At 37.6% G+C, this 15,992-nt stretch overlaps 1 protein-coding gene across 1 annotated transcript in view; it reads left to right on the forward strand.

The window, feature by feature from the left end:
* The first annotated feature begins 801 nt into the window (after window positions 1-801).
* LOC145988136 (uncharacterized) overlaps window positions 802-15,992 on the forward strand; it is a 127,554-nt gene continuing 112,363 nt past the window's right edge. The window contains exons 1-2 of the mRNA XM_083122967.1: window positions 802-1,439; window positions 9,618-9,730. Of these exons, the coding sequence (XP_082979093.1) occupies window positions 959-1,439; window positions 9,618-9,730 (594 nt within the window). The 5' untranslated portion in view covers window positions 802-958. The remainder of the gene's footprint in view (window positions 1,440-9,617; window positions 9,731-15,992) is intronic.

Genomic DNA, 15,992 nt, shown 5'->3' on the forward strand with positions numbered 1-15,992 from the left:
TGAGCTGCAACCACTGAGTCGCCATTTCTCACACAGGCATCATACGTGAACACGCGATGTTCCACCGACAATGACTCCATGGTGACTAAAATAAATAAATAAATAAATAAATAAATAAATGTAAAATAAATGGTAATATATCACATACATTATACAACAAAAATAATAGAATTTGGTGTACAATTAACTGTGTAATGTTCATTCCAAAATGGGTATACATCTCTGGGTCACCCTATACATCAAATGAAAGCCCTCTTCATAAGCTTTAAAATGAAACCATGGCCAGGGCTGTAGTTGAAACAGGTCTCTTGCAAATTGTATTTAAAGTTTCAGCGGTGAGCAGTTTTTGGGCAATTTTGTCAATTTTCAAAATTCAATAACTCAAAAACCGGCAACATGAAAAATTAAAAAAATATTTTCTCTATTTCAGATGATAAGAAATGTGTATACCAATAATTAGTCAAATCCATGGCATCAAATTCTAAAATTTATCTTTTCTTGGTTGATTTGACATGGAATTACCAATTAACAATATCTCAAATTACTGAAAAGCTGACAGCATGGAATTTGTTCACTGTTCAAATGTAATAGAGAACTATGTTCAGTCAACTGGAAAATCTTATTTCAACTTGACCCGTGGTGAAAGGATACCCTTTGCCAGTTTGTTAGTAGATGGTAATGTGTTAGATTTCATATGTATTGAATTATAAATGACTTTTTGAAATATTTGTGAAGACAAATGACCTTTCTTCTAAAGTTTGTGGTCGCACCTTGTTTAGTAAATCTTGGATCAACTTTTAAACAATTTCAAATATTTACAAGAGTTTTTATAAATCTCTTCACTACATGAAAGCTTAATTATTTTGGTGAAACCTAACAGGGCCATGAAAACAGATGCCTTTCTGTATCAGTATTTATTATTTATATTGATATTCTACTCCAAACTTGGGTGATACAAATGGATTTTTCACTGTTCAAGAATTTCAGAAATACTGAACCTCAGAAGCCAAAATATATTAAATCAATAGGTGATCGTGATGCCAGAGTATTGATCTTCTTGCCATTTAACAAAATATGGATGTATTACCTTTCATGTCTTGTATTTCTACAGTGTGTAGAAATTATTTTTCAAGTGTTCATAGCTCATAATGAAGAAGAGATCACAAGACTTTTTGGTTCTAAGTTTTTGATAGCAATAATTGATATTTCTTTTTTGGTTGATACAATTTTGACAATATTGCACAGGCTATTGATTTCGATAAGAGCAAGACGCATTTACTTGCCTAGACCCCAATTACTGATTGCAATAGATGTATTAACCTTAATTAAACCATCGACAATCTACTATTATGTATCAGGTGAGAGCATTAACAAAAAAGTATATTACACCTTGAGATCAGTCAAATTTCTTCGTCTCTATCACATTCTTTTACCTATAGGTAAGTTCAAACAGTGCTTAGTATGGTAAGTTAGTCCAATATTAATGTAATTTGAATTTCTTTCTTTGGGTAGTTTCCTTATGTACTTGTCCACTCCTACTTATTTGCAGAATTATTTACTTAAAGTACATGCACCCACATTGCATAGTACACATAGTGTTGCTTTTAAGGGAAAAGGCTGCCAGGTCTGATCTTCACAAAATATCTTGAAATTTCCCCGAAATACTAATTATTATCGGTAGATTTACAAATTTATTTTTGGTAATGAACGCAATCCCAGATATTACTACAATTCAGTTACAGAGTGCACAGATTCCAGACACATGTTGCAAGGTTGCTACTGACCTGCAAATTCTAAAGCCTGGAAAAGACGAGGAAATCAACTTGGGAGTGAAAAGTTCATGGAACTTTGTTAAACTTGTAAACTTTGTAAGAAACTGAAAAAGTCAGGAAATATAAAGGTTTGTTTACTTGCTAGGATTGGAAACTTAAAATACATTTCATGTTTTCCTGTCAATTGGTTTCTCCTCCGATTGTTTTCAATATTTTCTTTAACATGTTTTCATCATTTATTCACAAATATTTTGAATAAGCTTCATTAATTTGACCCTTGACCATGCTGGGGTTCAAACCCGGGACTGTTAGGCCAGTCAATAAAGGTTTCATGTTGGGAATAAATCCGTAAAAGCTGAATTTTGGTAAGTTATTAGAACACTACTAGTAGTGCAAAATCCCAAAAGTCCCCACACCTCCTCATGGTGCTTCCCCCTCAGTGCCCCCCAAACATCAATTTCATGTAGATACACTACTGTAACAGCACCCACTCTGGAAATTGAACCTGGGTCATGTGTGGTACTGCCAGCCTCCATGGCAGAGTGGTTAGCACAGCATGCTATGACATCAAGGTAGCCCAGTCAATGAAGGACAAGAAAAGGCCAATGTCGGGAATAATTCCATAAAAGCTGAATTCTGGTCAGTTGTTAGAACACTACGGTATGGGTATCAGTTGTATAAGCTGGAGACACATTAAACTCGTTCATTTTCAAAAAAAAATCATTGCTACTTACCTCATATGCATAGCAGAACATTTTTCAAGCTGGGGATCACTTTTTTTTTCCATGAAAAAAGCGTTATTTTTAACATTATAATCATTTATTGGTCGTTGCTAATTCGGCAGGCAAATTTTGACTCACGTTGTCTATCGTCAGCTGATATGCAGTATCGTCAGCTGATGTGCAGTGTTTCCAAACTTATGAACCGATAAATGCCACACAAACTATTCACAGAAGGTTTTTAAGCGAAAATTGAGGCTACACTCTACTTTACGTCCTTATCTGCATGGTGATTACTTCTTTGCGTTCGCGGTGCGCGATCGTGGTGTGGCACCCGGCATCTCTTCGGGTAAGGCCCTTTGTCTTTTTACACTTTCTGTTCACGATAGCCCCACTATCCATTCGCGGGGTCGAGGTATGCCTACAAGGTTAGGTTAGGTTCCATTAGCACTCATTTCACTCCTAAATATGTGCTTCATCATCTAAAAAATTCCTCAGTACGTTCAATTGCGCATATCCAGACAACATCGGTTTTTCTCGATTTACTCCTTCAGGAAATTTTTGCTCGCTTTGGGATTTACGTTGTTGAATTCCTTAAAAAATAAGCTTTCCAATGATATATGACACGTATTCCTTAGGAAAAGGACGTAAACTAGAGCGTTACCTTAAATTGGAAAAAAAAGAAAACGGTCACACGTCATCTTGTAAAACTACCGCGTGGTTGCTACACATACAGGGGGTTACATAATTGAACGCACAGAACATTTGATTGATGTAGTCGACGGTAATGGCGGCACGAGCTATCGTCCAACAGAGATGCATGAATGACGAAAATACATTACTTACAGGCCAAATAAGTTGCACGATTCGAAAAAACAATTTCCCCGGCTTCAGAAAGTCCTCAAGAACGCAATTCCATAAGTACTTTCTCATCTTTTCTCCTGTAAATTTGAAGAAATCCGTCTCCGACTTATATAACTGTTACCGAACACTACTAGTAGTGCAAAATCCCAAAAGTTCCTATATCTCCTCGTGGTGCATCTTCCCTCCCCCCCGGCACACCCCCCAAACATCAATTTCGCAGACTCTCAGTTATTGACCTATATCTCCGTAACCAAAGGTCGTAGACAGGTAATTTTTTTTGTCTTAATCCTCATTTGATGGGCTACAAAAAAAATTATGTTTAATCTTTCTATAATATTGGTGGTTTTGCCCAATTTAAAAAAAATAATCTTTAAAAAGTGAATTTTTTCTAGTCCTTTCTAAAGTTTTTGCCTTGTAACTTTTGAACAAATTAAATGACAAGAAACTGTTTCGAATAAAAAATGTAGCCTAATTTATAAGCTTTAATATGATATAAGTTTTCATATATTTCAATGAAAGATGCACCATAAAATGTGTCTCCAAATGGGGTGTCAATACTTTCTTAGAATCCCCAGATATTTAATCTTTTCCAGCTTCTCTTTTGGTACGTTCTGGGTTGAAAATGTGTAGATACCATATCGCTAAATACAGTGTCCAAAATTTATTGTTCGAACTCTCTCTCCACTACAGAAATCCCTTGACAACCTAAGATTTAACACATTATCAAGAGCTTCCTATCTTCCCTTTAAATTTAATACTCAATCCTACCATCAAATTTTCTATGCCAATCTTAGACTTACTGCTGATATTGAAGAGTGGATATTGCCTCTTCCAAAAAAATAATTCTCAGTCTCCACACCAGAATCTTCACAATAGTCTAAGACAATAGTAATACCCCCCTCAATTTAACATTCAAATCCCCTCTAACTAAAACACCCGACATAATCTAAGACCTAGAGTTGGATACTGTCAAGCCCAATGTTTAATTCAGAATACCCCCAAATTAAGGCCTAATATGTAAGAGTTGGATATTTTTCTCCCTTCCCCATTTCGGTAATACCCTTAAATACTATCCTTCTTCATCTAATGAATTAAATTTGGTGCATTTAAGGTGTAAAATTTTTACATATGTTTTGCAAAAATATATAAATGTTGAATTTTATATTATTAATATTTGAAGGCAAAAAATCCCACCATCCAAAATCTCGATGGCGCAACCTGTGGGCACCCTTGCATCCCCATGCTGACAAAAGTGGTAGAAATAACCCATTCTTAACATGTCAAAATGAGTACAATCGAATGGGATATTTCTCAATAACTACACATGTCCAGATGGCCTTAAGCTCAAAAGACGTTCTCTTCATAAACTTTTGTCTTCTCGTTTAATATCTAAGAAACTAAAAGTTAAAATATACAAAACAGTAATTTTGCCTGTAGTATTATATGGATGTGAAACTTGGTCCCTTACATTGAAAGAGGAACATAAATTGAGAGTATTTGAAAATAAGATCCTTAGGAAAATCTTTGGACCTAAAAGGGATGAGGAGACAGGTGAGTGGAGAAGGTTACATAATTTAGAACTACATAATTTGTATTCATGTCCAGATATTATTAGAATAATTAAATCAAGAAGACTTAGGTGGGCAGGCCATGTGGCACAAATGGTAGAGGAAATAGGAGTTTACAGGATTGTTGTTGGGAAACCTGATGGTAAGAGACCTGTAGGAAGGCCAAGACGAAGATGGAGGGATAACGTTGAGATGGATCTAAAGGAAATCGGTCAGGATGGAAAAGATTGGATTGATCCTGCCCAGGATAGGGACAGATGGAAGGCTTGTGTTGCTGCAGCCATAAACCTTCGTGTTTAGAAATGCTACTCAGTGAGTCAGTGAGTTAGGCTCAGAATATTTCAACCTTCAAGATCGGATGAGTTAAGAACTTGCAAGTGAAGAAACCACCTGGTGTTGACATGTTATGAAGAGTTGATAGCAATCACACTGTGCAACAGTTTGGATACCACATCAAACTTCAACCCATTCACGTGATGTAACAGTTCTGCTGCTTTTGTTTTAGACTACAAGGTGTGAACTCTGCAAACTGCATAATGATGTATACCTTGTCAATTGTAACTCAGAACCTGACTCAAGATATCACAGTTTTGAAGACTAGTGCAAGCAAGGAACCAAAATAAGGTAAAAACTTAGTATAACAAATTGAGACATAATTTACATTATACACCTGCGAAAGAGCCTTCATGAAATAAACTTATTTTTATAGACATCAACAACTTACATCATTGATTTGATGTTTTAAGTCCACTTTATGCACTGTAAGGGTAATCGGGACTGGACCCACAGTTTAAAGTGGGTTCCGAACCACTTGTGCCTCCACTGGGATCCTTTGATTACAAGGCGAGGACGCTACCACTGCACCATTGGGGAAGCCCTTATAGACATCAAAACTTTGTGCAATCTGCAGTGGGGTTTTCATTCCCAAGACCATTACAACCAGTGGCGGCGATTGGGTTCCAACACTGGGGAGGCAAATATAGTTTACTTTTCTTGGTAGATAAGGTTTAGTATAGTACGGGGGCAAAAGGTTGGGGGCAGGTGCCCCTTGGCCCCCCTAATCGCCGCCACTGATTACAACCCAGCACGAAGTACTATACTCTGTAGCAGGAATCTATGGAACAATCGAACGAAAGTATGTCCCTGCCCAAGAAGGGCTCGAACAATGAAAACTTGCAAGGAAACTGGATTGTGTGGATGGCGAAAAGGGACTGTAGTTACCAGCTGCTTACATCAGTGTGTACTGCATTGCTCCACCCACTCGTTTTCTCCCTTTCTCTACCGTTATGCGCTGCATTTCTCCAGAGATTTCCGGGATATTTGAATTGAAGATCTGATCAAAAAGGGAACCGATGTAATGACAAATCATTAAATTTGAAAAAAAAAATCAATATTTTCGGGTCATCAATACAATGAATGCCTTTTATTTCAAATTATAAAAGAATTTAACACAATTTCAATTACTTCTACTTTATAAATTGTATTTCTATTAAAAATATTATTTAAGGTAAATTTATAAATATAAAAATAGTACTTTGAGGGTTCAGTTCTACTAAAGTTTTCTAACAAACATTTCGTAACCTTACCAAATATAAAATACTATTGCTTGGTTTGAGAATTATTAAGACTTTATAACTCATTCACATAAAGTATTATAGTGATTTTTTCTACAAAACCACTATTTTTATTTTTCAAAAATAGATTTATTTATAGGGATTATGAAAGTTTCCACTATTTGGAGCATTTCTGAAAAATCCGGAAGTTGACAGTTGCCACCATTCCCAAGATAAATCAAATCAATAATATCCAATATGGCAGACTCTTTTCAGCATGCAGAAAAGCATTGGCTACTCGACTGAACATGTCTTAAGTGGTATAACAATTAATTCTACCAAGTCTCTTGCTTTTATCGAAAAGTCAATGATTCCGAACTTACCTGCTGTACTGCAATAGATACCCTCTTTTTGGTGCTGTCCTTCATTTGGAGACACATTTTATGGTGCATCTCTCCGGTGTGGTCCTGGTGCCCACAAAGCATCAAATGCCATGGGTACCTGGGGGAAACCCTGAGGGGTAAAGGCCATCAGGGTCGTGATGCTGATCACGACTGGATCAAGAAAGTGTTGGGCATTATCCCCACACCCCCTATATGCCTTCATGGCGTGGTGCTAAGCACAGGGGAGCACTTTTACCTTTTACTCGAAACAATTTCTTGTCATTTAATTTGTTCAAAAGTTACAAGGCAAAAACTTTAGAAAAGACTAGAGGAAATTAATTTTTTAAAGATTATTTTTTTAAATTGTGCCAAACCACCATTATCGAAAAATTAAACATAATCTTTTTTGTAGCCCATCTAATGAGGATTAAGACTAAAAAGAGATTACCTGTCTATGATCATTGGTTACGGAGATATAGGTCAATAACTGAGAGTCTGCGAAATTGATGTTTGGGTGAGGCACTGGGGGTGGGGGAAGAAGCGCCACGAGTAGGGGTTGGAACTTTTGGGATTTTGCACTACTAGTAGTGTTCCAACAACTGACCAAAATTCAGCTTTTACGGAATTATTCCCGACATTGGCCTTTTCTTGTCCTTCATTGACTGGGCTACCTTGATGTCATAGTATGCTGTGCTAACCACTCTGCCACGGAGGCTGGCACTACTACACATGACGCAGGATCAATTTCCAGGGTGGGTGCTGTTCCAGCAGTGTCCCTACATGAAGCCTCACGTACAGTGTGATCCATTAGTATTGCTCAGCAAATTGTCCATGACTATTTTCATTAATTTTTCTCTTACATCCTATGTGTTTTTAAGCGATGGATTTTTATTTATGCTGGTGAAGAAGTTGTCAACAGATTGTTTTGAGTTTTCTTTTAATTCTTGAAGATATTTTTGAGTCAAATAAAGTGCATGAACATGGTGATGAATAATTTGCATGGTAATACTCATTTATCCCACTGTACCTGCCATGGAACTTGTACGATATGTTTACATGACAGTTCTCTTTACTTAAGATGCTAAAGTGTACTTACATTTTTTACATATTGCATGAACCAAGTTTTCATAATTCCAATGATGTTACTTTGAGCATGATATAAATTCCTACACTTTTTTTAAGTGTCACTAAATAAATATTCTAGCATGATGTTGCCTTGGGCATGTTCCTTTCTTGATTGGGAGCGATTTTACAATACCGGAAACTTCCCCAATTTCGTTCATATTTCTCATACTCAATAATTTATGGCTCCTAATCACGAATCTGCAGTTAAATTTTGGTGCTCACGTGTAGAACTTGCAAAATAAGCGGGTCCATGATCGTAACTGACACTCTCGATTTCTCAAGAAAACCAATGTTTATCGCAAAGATTTTGTGTTTCGAATACTTAAAAAAGGAAATATATATTCCTCATTTTACTACAAGCCCAAATTTTAACTATGTTAGCCTTACCTAACTGGCCTAACCATGCATGGTTCATGGGGCTATACGTGAATGGTTTCTGGGGCTACCTGTGCATGGTTCGTGGGGCTACCCATGCATCGTTCCAGGGGTGTAAGGCTAATTGTGACCAGACCGTCAAAAAACGTCAGTTTCGTAGCACTTGAGCAACAAATTTTAACCAAAGGAATCGTGATCAAGTGCCCCAAATTAGTGAGTATATGTGTATCGAAAATCATCATCATAATTGATAAGGTTATTTTACAAATTCTTCACGTTATTTTACAAATTCTTCACGTTATTTTACAATTTCTACACGTGAGAACCAAATCTTAACTGCAGATACGTCATCAGGACTTCATAATTAGCGAGTATTCGAATTATTAACAAAATTATGACGTTTTCTGGTATTGTAAAATCATACCCTTGATTGACTGAATTGATATATTTTATTTCAGGTGTCTGCCAGTTTGGGCTAATTGCGAAGATGAGGATGAAAGGTGATGAGATGAAGTAGATGAAGAGACAATCACAAACATATATGAACAGCACACAAACCAAGTCCCAGAGAGGATTATACTGGCCATGGGTCCCGATGCCAAGTTCCATTCTTACCCACTATTTGGACTTTCTCTGTATGATTGGATAATACCTTTATAAATTATATAAAAGCACTGAATCAACAATTTGTCTCAATCTTGCTACTGAAGTTTCCAGGTTCGAGTCCCAGGCCAGGCATGGGTGTTCTCTTATGGTGTCCCCTTCATCAGTTTAATCTTATCATCCATCACTCGTCATCATCAATACAATTAACCAAGAGTGGCAGAAATATGATATTTAATAACAAAAATATTAGAAATGCTCTAGAATTGATCCACAAGATAAGATTTAATAAATATGTAATATTTGAAATGAGCAGTGTATTTTTTAAAACATCTTTAATAATTTAAAGATGACAACTTTGGTGGCTGAGCACAAAGCTTTTAGTTCACAACATGTTACACTAAATATTACATCATGGAATCTGGTTTACCTTATGAATGACTATTACAATCTGATGTACTCCTAAACATCTTTATGTATCATGAATTCATGCGATGAAGTAAATCTACAGCATTATTGAGAAAATCTCATGATTTTCACGAGGTACAGCAGGTTAAATGGAATTTCTTTTAAAATGTCATTGCTTTGTCCAACAAAAATGCAATTTTGCATGTTATGGAATTATATGCAGCATTAGTTATGTTTTATTTTCCAGTTGGGTTTGAAGTCAAGAAATTCAATGCTTTCACCTATTGCCTGGACTACTTCCTGATCACAAGTTTGTTTATACACATCTTCACATCTTTGTGGTACTACAGTATAACTGAGGTAAGTTGCAAAGTTTGATTCTAGGTGTATGTGTATGAGATGTATTCTCTGAATGTTAGTGACAATGGTTCTACATTAGCATAACTAACTAACTCTGTAGCCTTCTTAAACCCGAAGGTTCATGGCTGCAGCAACGCAGACCTTCCATCTGACCCTATCCTGAGCAAGATCTATATACTCTTTTCCATCCCTACCAATTTTCTACATTAGCATGCAATGTTAATTGGACATCATCCATTGTCTAGTCCTTCTTTTAACTCTAAGTATTCTAACACAATGTTTCAAGAGATCACCTGTTATCTCATCATCAGGTGGACAAATTTCAGTGGTGGGGATAAAACCTACAACAGACATGTGATTTTTCTACAAATCCGGTGCGCTAACCAACTACTCCATGGTGTCTCCCCCAGAACTCCAATTCCATACTAATGTTTTGACTATTTATGCTACTATTTCTATTTTCAGAGGAGAAGGGACCATATTTGCTTGAACCCTACACTAGGATGACTTCAAAGCTTTTGGGCCATTGCTTTGAAGGCCGATTCTTTGAGTTTCCTCAGTTTCAAATTTGTTTCTTTTTGTAGTATTGTTATGTTGTTCAATTGGATTCTATGTGATCTATTTGAAGCATATTTTCGATCTATCAATTTCACCTCTCTGAAAAAAAGGTGAAATAGATAAATGTATTGCTGCTTGCATTCATCTATGCTCTTACCCAGAGGGCATCCAAATTCTCCTATTTAAGTTTGCCCACGTTCACATGTCAAGTGTATGTGCAATTTTTACTAGCTTGTAAGGGGTTTTATTGGCCTTTTTTCTTTCTTTCTCGATAGTATGCTTCTTAGTGTCTTCTTACTACTTAATGATATTAAGTTGAAATTTTGAACCAATTCTGTGTATCTTTTCTGGTAATCAAGGGTGGTGTGGTATGCATACTGTGCCTCTTGAGTCAGTTTCTGTATCTTGGTGTTTGTCTACTTGGCTATGGATGGCTCTCATAGGCAGATACCCTTGAGTTTCATTGAATCTATGATGTGTTCCTGTTCTCATCTTGTCAGAGTCAGCCTCTGTGGCAGTGTGGACAGCACACCACACTACGCCACCATGGGTCTTCAGTTCGAATCCCGGTCTGGGCATGGGTGTTCCATGTGAGTGCCCCTTCATCAATTTCATCACATATCTATGGCAAAAGTAATTGTAATTCCAGAAAGTGTATGTGTATCGTTCTTGCAACAATAATTTCTTGCAGGTGAGATCCTATATCCTGACAAATACCAATTCTGTTAACATACTGAGCCATTGATTGCTGGCACTATTGATGTCATTCTAGTGGAAAATGGATTGCTCCTGTTTGCACTGCAAGTTCTGTTTTACACAGTAATTAACGACATTTTGCTGCATCTTCCACTAGGGATATCCACAGGATTCGTCCCAGTGGTGGCGCAAACGAGGCAATTTTTTTTCCAGTGGTGCCACAAACGAGGCACAATTCTCCTCAAAATAGTGATGCAGCTCAAAAGTCGTAGCTGTTAGCCAGAATGTATTCATATATATCAGATAGTATTCTGGATATTATAATTATTCAGATACTAATGAAATAAATTATGCCAGTATCTATAATCTACGATCAAGATTTTTTATAATCTATCCATATTTCCACGTACACAATAGACTTTGTCTTTATGAACCTCCTACAAAAGTAAGCGTTATTGTCGAATTCTTTTTGATGCTGTTACCACATTCAAAATTTATCTCAAAATGCTGAGAATAAATGTAGCTGTAGCGAAATTTTCGCTACAACTACAGGAATTTTTTAGCTTCGCTACCGCTACAGCTACAAATTTTGTAGCTAGCTACAGTAGCGATGCTACAAGTAGCTCGCTACTTCCGACCACAGCAAAATAGTCATTATCGGAATTGTAATATTGAAAATAATGCACATTAGTTAGTTAGGGCAACACTAACAGATGACTTTCCAAAAGTATGTTTGTGACGTCAAAAACCATACCACATAAAATCAGTATTTACTTGCTTATAACAAATCTCTGTAAGCTAAAAACAATGACAGATGTTCATATGAAACACAGTCTTCTCAACACACCCTAAATCTTCAACTTGTGTACAGAGGGTCACCAGAAACCAAAATATGAATGATTTTTAAAGGAAATTCAGACATTTTATTATACAGGGTGTTTCATAATGTTCTTTGGGATTAGGATAATTTATTATAAGAGGAATATTGTGCTTACTGCAACGAAACCACCACCAGTTGAAATTGGAAAACAGAGAGTTTATTTTCACTCCTAGAAATATTCAATGTGTGCACCCTTGAAACACAAGACATTGATATGATATTCTAATTCATGCCACACCTTTTCCAACATGGGCCTATTGATAACGTTTACTACTGTGGTGATGCACCTTTTAAACTTGTCGATATCATGTAGCAGCAAGATGCATAATTCTTGAAGATTAGGCGTACACAGGAGATGTATTACGTAGAAATTTTCAGTGAAAAATGCAGGCTCGACCAGGGTCTCTGGCCTACCGAGCTGACGAACAATCAAGCTTGCTCACTGGTTGAGTAATGACACAGTATACCAGAGACCCATGTTTGAGTCCTGGTTGAGCCTGCATTTTTCGCTGAAAATTTCTATGATGTATGATATAATACAGTGGGATGAACACTTTGCCTTTTATGTAGCCTCACAAAAAGATGTAACAATTTGTGAGATCAATGATCTTGGTGGCCACAGTATGAGGTATTGGTTATGTTCCACCTCACATCCTATTCAATGCCCTGGTAGCTCTGTGTTCAGGTAAAGACAGACTTCATGGTGGAAATGTGCGGTACTGCCACCCTGCTGATACACGGAATGTGAATATTCACGTCATTGGACCATAAGCCACAATTGAAATATATCCAAGAATGTCAATCCTTCCATGAAACAGAATGGTCTGGCAGGGAGACGGCACAGAACACTTTCACTTTTGGTGAATCATGAACATATTCCACAAGAGCATATCTGTATTCACTTCACCATATGCAAACGTTGTGGAGGTCTTCATGTGTGCCATCTTTTCCAGGAACTCACAACAAAAGTCATACAGACACCTGTGATTGTCATTGGAGAGCTGTTGCAGTAGTTTGAAGTTGGTGTCGTTTGAAGCACAACTGTTTATGAAGAACCCTACACATGGTTGTTTTCTACATTACCCAGTTCTGTAGCTGCATTGAGTCTAATTTCTTTGGGCTACACAGAAAAATTGTGCAAATGCATTCCTTGCTTTCTTCTGAGATAGATGAGCAGCCAGTTGATTTGTGTTTGCACAAGCTAACCTGTTTCACTAAATTGTTTATACCATGCATGTCATGCATGAATTGTCACTAAGTGGGTCCTTATCAGATTCCAAATGAAATGCTTGTTTTTCATTTCTATCAATACACTCTGACTTTGAAATAAACAAAAGCAGAAAAATGGTTCACACACACACACATATATACATGCTCAAAGTGACTCCAACATGTGTGAAAATGGCATCCCCGAAGCTAGCAATGTTTTTTGCAAAGCATCTCCTGCAATTGTCTTATTGTAGCCATGTGGGAACATCACCCCAGCTAGCCCTGATATTGAACCGAATATTGCACCAGCTGGCAATATCCACTCAAAATGCTGCATACATGCACACACATACATACATACAAGGGTCACTATTTATATTTGGAGCCTAACAATGAAAAAGCAGGAATCTGGCATTGAAAACTGCTTTATTGTTTTTCGAAGTATTCTCCTTTATGGTCAATACACTTTTGCATTCGTTCGAACCATTTGTCAAAGCAGTTTTTCCAATCTTCTTGAGACACCTCCATAATATAGTTTTTGAACGCATCAACGGCATCTTCCGCCGACGAAAATCGTCGTCCACGCAATTTATTCTTGACATTCGGGAACAAGAAGAAGTCATTGGGTGCCAAATCAGGACTGTACGGCAGATAACCCATCAATGCGATTTTTTGACTGTTCATAAAGTTGGTTGTTAGACGACATGTGTGACATGTCTTGATGAAGAATGATCCGACGGCATTTCTTTGTTTTCCGTATTTGACCGAAGACCTCTGGCAAACAAATTGTTGTGTACCATTCAGAGTTGACCATTCTACGTTCCTCTAAAAGCACACTTGCTACATGACCAGTTTTCCCGAAAAAAAAACAGGCGACCATTTGTTTCGATGTGCTTCGAGCGTGAACAACTTTTGTTGGATTGGGTTCATCTTGAAACACCCATAAAGTCGACTGCTGTTTACGTTCCGGCTCATATGCATATATCCATGATTCGTCACCTCTTACAATCTTATATACGTCTTTTGAAGCACCACGATTGTATTTATTGAGCATTTGTTTGCACCAATTGACGCGATCATCTTTTTGAGTTTATGTCAAATTGTGTGGGATCCAACGAGAACATACCTTCTCACAGCTAAATTATCATGTAATATTTTATATATGCTGGTGGAACTAATGCCTATGGTTGCCTCAATCTCACAGTATGTCACATGACGATCTTGTAGTATTAGGTTTTGCACAGCATCAATGTTTTCTTGAACAACAACTGATTTTGGACGACCTTCGCGAATCTCGTCGGTGAGCGAATGGCGGACACGATTAAATTCGTTATACCAGCGTTTCACAGTGGCAAAGGATGGGGCTTCATCGCCAAATGTGGAAGTAAGTTGATCGATGCACTCTTGTCTTGATAATCCACGTCGAAAATAAAAAAAAATCATCGCACGAAAATGTTCACGAGTGAATTCCATTTTATTGTTGTCGCGGAATCTCCAAGGCAACATAAACAACACAAATGAAGCTATTGACAAAACATTTGAAGTACGTTATGGTCAATAATGCCAGACGATTCCGTGCAAACGTCAAATCGCGCCTAACTTCAATCAGTGTTGCCAAGGTTCAAAATATAAATAGTGGCCCTCGTATGATGGGTGTAATTAAAATAGCACAATGAACATTAAAAAAAATACCATTTTGCTATCTCTATGCTTGCAACCGAACATAATATTTGACCACATGTGTGACATTGCTTCCTGTCATGAAATGGTGTGTGTCAGTGTTGGAAGTGAGGAATGCATGAAGTAACCCAACAGGAAGTAAACAACAATTGGAAAAATGATGGAGAAACAAATAATGTATCCTCTTCCATCACATCTCTATCATCCACATATCATCGATGACAGACTCTTCACTTTTTCCATGTGTACCTTCATTTCGACCTGCTCAAGCATGGATACTGGAGAGCCCCTCCCAGAAAAATAATCTTATATTGTACCCAATGTATGTATTTTGGAATAAAATCAAAATCTGGAGTAAAAGTGAATGTTTAATTTGCGAATAAATTAAATGTAGCCTAAGAGACAAAATCCAATGTCACCCATTTTTTTTTTTTTTTTTTTGGTGTGCAAGAAGCAGTTTTGCAAACCTAAGCAAAAACTCTTGGCCGTTGAAACTCCCTTCCTGACAGTAATTTCTGCTTCAGCCCTGGAACATACGAGGGGTGACTGAAAAGTTCTCGGCCTACCCATGAAGGGTTGCCAGGAGCTCAATCGTTCATGGCTATTTTTCAACATAGTCCCCTTTCAAAGCCACACACTTTTTCCACCGGTGCTGCAGGCCCATGATACCTTCCTTGTAGAACGTTTCATCCTGCATTGCAAGAAAGTCCTCCACCGCAGCCATGACGTCATCATCTGATGGAAAATTGATTCCACCGAGGTGTTGCTTGAGTTTAGGGAACAGATGAAAGTCTGAGGGAGCCAAGTCTGGCGAATAGGGAGGTGTCGAAGCAGTTTGAAGCCACAGGACTCGATGGCGGACATTGCAATGGTGGACGTGTTCATGGATGCATTGTCTTGGTGGAAAAGGATGGGCTTCTTCAACATTCCACGATGTTTCACCTTGATGGCCTCCCTCAAATGCTTCAGTTGAGCAGCATAATACGCACCGTTCACCGTTTCACCTTTTTTTAGATACTCAGCCAGGATGACACCCCTCGCATCCCAAAAAACAGAGACCATCACCTTGCCAGCTGATTTCACTGACTTGAACTTTTTGGGGGTGGGGAAGAGGGGTGTTTCCACTGTTTTGATTGCACCTTGGACTCTGGCTGAAAGTGGTGGACCCATGCTTCATCCATGGTTACAAAACGGAGAAATGTCTCAGGATCATCCTGAAGGAGGGTCAAGTTTGCTGCA

The sequence above is a fragment of the Lepisma saccharinum genome, chromosome 5 (genome assembly GCF_977018435.1).
Source record: "Lepisma saccharinum chromosome 5, izLepSacc3.1, whole genome shotgun sequence".
Lineage (NCBI taxonomy): Eukaryota > Metazoa > Arthropoda > Insecta > Zygentoma > Lepismatidae > Lepisma > Lepisma saccharinum.